Here is a 7,500-nt window from a genome sequence, read left to right on the forward strand (position 1 = left end):
GAATATTTTTTTTTTTTATAATAGAAGGAGGTGGGATGGAAGTGGATATTGAGATGGTAGGTCGGGGAACGCCTGTGTGTAAGAGGAAGTGATAAAAAAGTGGTGAGAGAGAGAGAGAAAGATAGTGACTACATATATTTATATAGAGAGAAAGAGATAGGGAGAGCTATATATGTATATATATATATATAATGTTAGAGAAATAGAGGGGGAGGAGGGGATTGTTGAGTAAAGTTGTGATGCAAGAAATAAAAAGAGAGTGTAAAAGGAGATACCAAATAAACACCCATGTGATGGTGGTGATGTGTTTTTGAAAAGAGAATACGAATTATTGTTAAAATAACATGTCAAAATGTATTATAAAAGGAAGAAATGACACTAGTAAAAGGTTAAGTCCAGATTTAGGAAAGTAGATAAGGATCGTAAATTTATAATCACGTGACACATAATGCGAAAAAAGTAAAAAAAAAATGTATCACAAAAAGCGGTTCGAAACGCTGAGTCATCGACATTTCATCAACAGCAATTAACTTTGAATCTTTTGGTTGATATTTTCAAATAATAAACTTGTCCTTCAGTTCGCATAACGTTTAACAACGCGCAATTCCAATATATTTCTGATTTTATTCAGAAAAGTTTCTTCTTTATTTTATTTTATTTTACGCGGGAACAGTCTAACTTGTTTTTCATTGAGGGGGGATTTTTTGCGGGGGAGAGAGTGAAGAGGGGGAAAGGGGAGAGAGAGAGGGAGAAGGAGAGAGAGAGAGAAGGAGAAGGAGAGAGAGGTGGGGGAGGGAGAGAAAGAGAGAGGGGGGGAGAAAGAGAGAGAGAGGGGGGGAAGAGAGAGAGAGAGATAGACCGAGAGAAAGAGAGATAGAAACGGGAAAGAAAGAATGAGAGAGAGAGAGAGAGAAATAGAAGGCGAGAGGAAGAAAGGAACAAAGCGACAAAGAAAAAAAAATCGGAAAAAAAACAAACCAGACCTAGCTTAAAAGACCTCATAAAGCTCACCATAAATCGAGCGAGAAGCACTTGCTGCAACACCAGAGCGAGGAACAGGTGGACCATGCAATACCAGAGGTTCCCCAGGGGCATCTGAGGGTCATACTTCCTCCGGGGCGCCTTGACGTCCGGGAAGGCGTCGGGGTCCCCCAGGCGAGGCGTCCCGGGGAACCAGCCGGGGCCGTAGAACACCGCCTTCAGGGAGTCGCTCCAGCTGCTCATGCCCTTCGCCTTCTCGTAGATCTTCTCGAAGTAGTAGAACTGGCGGAGGGGGAGGGGGGAGGGGGGTGTATTGAATGGTAGTGTGTTTGTTTGTGTTTGTGTGTGTGTGTGTGTGAAAGAGATTGATAGATAGGGAGAGAGAAAGAAAGATTGAATGAGGAGATGGTAAGAGTGAATGTGAGCGAGAGGCGGGTATTATGGTACAGTAAAAAAAAAGATAGATAAAGAGAGAAAAAGAAAGAAAGGAACAGGCTAATATATATATATATATGTATATATATATATATGTATATATAGATATGTATATATATACATATATATATATATATACGGTATATGCATCTGTGTATGTATGTATATATTGTATATATATATAAATATATGTATATATATGTATATATATATGTATATATATATATATATATATATATATATATATATATATATATCAGATACAAAAACACACTCAATCAAGATGTAAATATTGGCATACATTTTCAAGTTAAAATATATCGTAAATAGCATTACAAATGCTACTTGCCATAGCTTTGAAAGTCCTGCATACGGAGTGAAAGGATTTCGTAATTAGCATGGAACTTTTATTTCTAGCTATTTTTTAATCGAGAACGTTGACGAAAGAAGGAAATATATATATATAAAGATGGCATTTTAAACGGCCATGTGACCTTGTTTGACCATCTCTTCTCAGAAGCTGTAAGGAGAGCGAGAATATCAACTGTTCTTTTGTCTCTGTTTTCGTAATATGAGTGTTTATGACAAACTGCTAAAGTTCCTGTAAATTTGATCACGAATAGTCTACTGAACACCGACTTTACCATCCTTGACCTTTAACCTCTTTGCGTGACTGTCCTAAGCCCTTTGACTTTTCCATTAACCTTTGACCTCCGTACATGACCTTGCTTTAACCACACAGCATCCTCGTTTTTTACTCACGTCCTTCTTTGAGCTTTGTCACCTACCCATGACCTTCTTTGACCCAAGTTCACCTCTGAACCTCAGTGACCTACCTCGTGCCAGACTCCGTTCATGGACTGCGGCTGATCCACGAGACCGTAGACGATCTCCTCGTCGTCTCTCTCCTCTTGGAAGGTGCCGAAGATCCGGTCCCAGATGATCAGGACGCTGCCGTAGTTCTTGTCCAGGCACCACTTGTTGGAACCTGTGGGGAGGAGGGAGGTATTGGAGAGGTAAGGGGATGGGGGAGGGGGGGGGGATATAGTGTTGCAGGTGAGAAGGTAAAGCTTTTGTGGATTTTTCTCTATCTCTCTCTTCTTTTGTCTATTGTTCTCTTTCCATGTCTCTGATAATCTGCTCTCTCTCTCTCACTCTCTCTCGCTCACTCTCACTCTTTCTCTCTCTCTCTTTCTCTTTCTCCCTTTCTTTCTCTCTCTCACTCATTCTCGCTCACTCTCACTCTCTCTCTCTTTCTCCCTTTCTCTCTCTCACTCTCTTTCTCGAAACAACATTGTTACTATTATAAACAGACTGCTTGCGAAATGACTGTCGATTCAAGTGTACAGTCCTTGATCCACCATGATCACGTGCTTAGCGTACCAAGGGAAAGTGGGCAACGAAAAGTGCCAGTACTGAAGTCAAAACCATCGAATCTGAAGGAATTTCAGATTCACAGAAAAGGCCTCCCTACTTATTCTAAAAACGCCATATTTGAATTGTTGACGTTTTATTTTATCATATGCTAGGAAACCAGAGTCAGGCTTTATGTATCTCATGACATCTGGGTTCTGAAATGCGCCTCCGGGTTCCGTTGGAAGGGTCGAGAGAACATCATTAGAAAGGAAGGTTGGGGGATTATTGGAAAAAAAAGAAAGAAGATCGAGTACTATTATTGGGCTTGCTCAAAGGATTGGATTGTCTGAAGCCGTTCGTAGCATAACTGCCTGCGAAGTAATACTGGGAACTAGGTCTGACTCTTCAGTAATTAAACTTTATTAATCCTATTATCAGATCTTCTTAATTATTCTAGAAGTCTTCATATATTTGGTTAAAAAGAGCCAAGAAAGCAACAATAGACAACGAAACCTTTTGGTAATCTCTTTGTCTTTTTTCACTTCATTCTTTTCAAAACCCTCGCCTTCATACCATGATGAACCCTATGATGCGACGGCGTGCTGAACACCCACTCGATCGGACCGAGTTTCCGAATCAGATCCGTGTGAACCCAGAACTGGAAGAGGTAGTTGAACCCCAGGTGAACCACCACCGACGCCTTCGGGATGCCCATGAGAGCTAGAGGCTGATAGAAGCCGAAGTAGACGAGGCGCTGGAGAACGGAGAGACGGAGGGCGGTAGAGAGCGTGAAGTCTTCGGACGAATGGTGGGTCTGGTGAACCGCCCAAAGGAAGTTGATTTCTGAAAGAAGGAAGGTTCGTCTCTGAATCGTATCTGATGTGGTTTAAATGCCCGGGATGATTTAGGATTTGCTTATCTTCTCTTTGTTCATAGTGTATGGGGTGATGTGCTTGGTGAAGTTTAAATGCCCGGGATGATTTAGGATTTGCTTATCTTCTCTTTGTTCATAGTGTATGGGGTGATGTGCTTGATGAACAGCCCACAGGAAGTTGATTTCTGAAAGAAGTGAGGTTCATTTTGAACTTGTCCCTGGTGTAATTTCCATGCCCGGGATAATTTTGGACTTTGTCATAATGTATAGCGTGATGTGCTTGGTAAACAGCCCAGAAAAAAAGTTGATTACTGAAAGAAGGAAGTTGTTCCAGACATGGGGTTTCGATGCCTGAACTTGGTTTGAACTTGGTTTATAATGTGTGGAGGGATGAGTTTTGAGGATGGCCTAGAATAAGTTGGTTTCTCAAAAAGGAGAAAGTTCTTTGATGTCAGTCTTGAAATGAATCAGATGTAGTTTCAATGCCTAGGTTATTTTGATTTCTAATGTGTGGAGTGATGGGTTTTGTTTACAGTTAAGTTACTTGAGATTTTCTTTGAGTATGATAAAGTTGCGACATTTAATAATATCTATCATAGGACAACAATAAGAAAGATAAGATTGATGATTATATATATCAGAATAAAAAAAATTATGAAACATGTTGGCACAGCATTCACATCCCTTTCTCACTGATTAACAAACAACCACCCAACCATTTAACCATCCAACAACCACAACAGCTACCATGGTTGGCGCGATGAACCCAGTAGTAACAGAAGTCTACCAGGAGGAGGGAGGCCCACCAGGTAACCAGGGAATCCCAACCCCAGTCGAGGAGACGCCACTGGTACAGCCACTCGTATCCTAGCAGGATGAAGCCCACGGTAAGGAACCTAGGAGGGAAAAGGAGTGTTAGAAGGAGAGCGAGTGCTATATAAGAGTGGATATAAGAGTGAAAAGGAGTGTTAGAAAGAGAGCGAGTGCTATGTACGAGTGGATGTATATCAGAGTGAAGGTGTGTGAAAGAATGGGTTGATGGCTAGAAGACACCAGCAATGGATTTCAAAACGGAATTCTTTTGGAATCAAATATATTGCATTCTATCCAAATCCACTTAATTCTCTCAGAGTTTTATGATGAAAAGGCCTAAAATCATAAGTCATATTAAACGATGGTGCACTGAGAATGGCCACCAAACCTCCACATGAATATATTGGAAAGATATTTTTGATAATAAATCGCCAGGAAAGTCTGGAAGCTCCGTCTTGCTAGAATATACTTGGTAGAGATTTGTTGGCCTTTTCCAGGGCGCCAACAGGAACAAGGGAAATGACGAACGCGTAGATGTCTTCTAAACGCTATTCAATAGTTCATTTGTCTGTATTATTATTATTTTTTAAATTCACTATTTCATTCATTTTTATTCCTATAACTGTGTGTTCCTTTATTCATAACTTTTTACTAATTTACCTACCTTATTTGTTAAGTTTTGTCTGTGTGCTATCTACCTATTCGTCCTTTTTTATGATTGTATTCATTTATTTTGACAATAATCATGACTTTGCGTGGAAGAGATGAGATTCTCAAAATGTAGCCTCCTCTTTCCTCTCCCCCTCTCCCTCTCCCTCTCCCTCTCCCCTGTTCCCTCCCACTCCCTATCCCCTCCCATTACCTCTCCCTCTCCCCCTTTCCCCTCCTACTCTCTTCTCCCCATTTTCCCTTCCCCTCACTCCTTCTCCCCTTCCCACTCTCCCCCTTACCGTCCCACTCCACCCCCTCTTTCCCTCTATCCCCCACTCCCTCTCCCTCTCCCATTCCCCCTTTCCCTCTCCCTCTCCCACTCCCCCTTCCCCTCTCTCCCTCTCCCTCTCCCCCTTTCCCTCTCCCCTCATTCTCCCCTTCCCCACTCCCCTTACTCCCTTTCCCCCACCCCTCCCCCTCCCCCTACTCCCTTTCCCTACACCCTCCCCTTCTTCCTCTCCCATTCCCCCTCCCCTCCCCCTCCCCCACCCCCTCTCCTTCTCCCCCTCCTACTCACCCCGTTGCCTCGTGTAGTATCCCAACGCCAGCGGATGCAATACTTTCGTTCAGTCTCACTTCCCTTCCCAATGCGTTTCGTACGGCTGCCTCGAGGAGAATGAATCCCAAAAAGAATGGAATAGCCTGAAAACGAGAGAAAAAAAAATCACGAAGAAGTTGACTGGATTGGGCGAAAACGAAAGAGAAAAATAGGAAGAAAATGATTAGTAAATGGAAGGAATAGATAAAATGGATGATATTGGTGGATAGATGAATAGTTGAATGGATAGATGAATAGATAGATGAAGTAAATTTATAGATATATGAATAGAGATACTGGTAGATAGAGCGATAGGTAGAAAGACAAATAGGTAAATAGTTAAACAGAGCGATAGATAGATAGGTACAGGTAGATAGACTGATAGATAAGAAATGGGAAAAGAAAATAGACTGATGAACAGAGACAATCAAATTAATCATAAATCATTTTGAAACATTTTGAAATTAGTCTTAAATCATCATGAAACTTTTATTTTTTAATTAGTAATGAATAATTTTGAAACTTTTTGAAATTAGTCATAAATCATTATGAATATCTAAAAATTTACTCTTGCATTCCTTTTCTATCTATCAATATATCCATCTAATTATCTATTTATCGACGTATTCTCTTTTTAATTACATTTGATTATATCTTTTTAAGAACTGTTACTGTTCGTATCATTATCACAATATTATCGTCATTATAACGATTGTTACTACTGTATAGTCATATAATTTTATTATTAATACTTTCACAAACTTAACTATTGTTATTGTTATCTCCTTTATCATCATCATCATCATCATCATCATCATCATTATTATCATTATCATCATCATCATTATCATCATTATCATCATCATCGTCATCATCATCGTCATCATTATCATCATCATCATCGTCATCATCATCATTATCATCATCATTATCATCATCATCGTCATCATCATCATCATCGTCATCATCATCCTCATCATCATCGTCGTCATCATTACCATTATTATCAATACTGTTGTTCTCTTATCTTTATTACTCTCCTTATCATTATCATCTTTATCATAATATTGTTACTTTATTCATATCCTCATAATTACTATCACCAATGACATTCTTATCATCATCCCTGTCATTATCTTTATTGTTACCTTCATAATTACTATTCCATCTTTATCATTCTAACTACTTTTATCGTCATCATCAATATCTTTATCATTAACATAATTATTTCATCACCTCTAGCATTATTATGATCATCATTATCGTATCATCTCCACCAATCTTATCATTAATATCGTCATTAAGATGATTAGTGTGATAAGCAGATATGGATTAATTGATAATAAAAAAGAAAGAAAACAAAAGTGAAGATAAGTGAAAAGAGAAATACTTAAGGTAAAAGTCTTTGAATTTAATTGTCTTTTAAATTACGTATCTTATCGGTCCACTGTGAAATAGATAATAACGATACGGAAAATAATGATGATTGATAAAGATAATAGTAACAGTAGTAATGGCAGTGGTAATGATATGATAATTATTTGGACGATGATTATTATAATGATAATAATGATGATGATGATAATGATAGTAATGAGAGTGATAATCATATTGGTAATAATGATGATAATAATGACAATGATAATAATGACGATGATAATAACGATAGTAATGATAGTGCTAATTATATTAGTAATATTGATAATGATAATGATAATGATAATCATAATAATGGCAATAATAGTGATAATGATAATGTTAATAGCAGTAATGATAAAAACAACTGTCTTTA

The 7,500-nt window shown here is 38.7% G+C and overlaps 1 protein-coding gene across 1 annotated transcript in view; it reads right to left on the reverse strand.

Annotated features, from left to right (window-relative positions):
- The window catches only part of LOC122248240 (alkylglycerol monooxygenase-like), a 7,947-nt gene that overhangs the window by 286 nt on the left and 161 nt on the right, over nucleotides 1-7,500 (reverse strand). Inside the window, exons 2-6 of the mRNA XM_086551824.1 lie at nucleotides 5,688-5,812; nucleotides 4,394-4,542; nucleotides 3,346-3,615; nucleotides 2,253-2,404; nucleotides 1,012-1,263 (exon numbers count right to left, since the gene is read on the reverse strand). Coding sequence (XP_086407950.1) covers nucleotides 1,012-1,263; nucleotides 2,253-2,404; nucleotides 3,346-3,615; nucleotides 4,394-4,542; nucleotides 5,688-5,812 — 948 coding nt within the window. The remainder of the gene's footprint in view (nucleotides 1-1,011; nucleotides 1,264-2,252; nucleotides 2,405-3,345; nucleotides 3,616-4,393; nucleotides 4,543-5,687; nucleotides 5,813-7,500) is intronic.

The sequence above is a fragment of the Penaeus japonicus genome, unplaced genomic scaffold (genome assembly GCF_977035675.1).
Source record: "Penaeus japonicus unplaced genomic scaffold, GWHDUDI00000001_assembly GWHDUDI00000025, whole genome shotgun sequence".
NCBI lineage: Eukaryota > Metazoa > Arthropoda > Malacostraca > Decapoda > Penaeidae > Penaeus > Penaeus japonicus.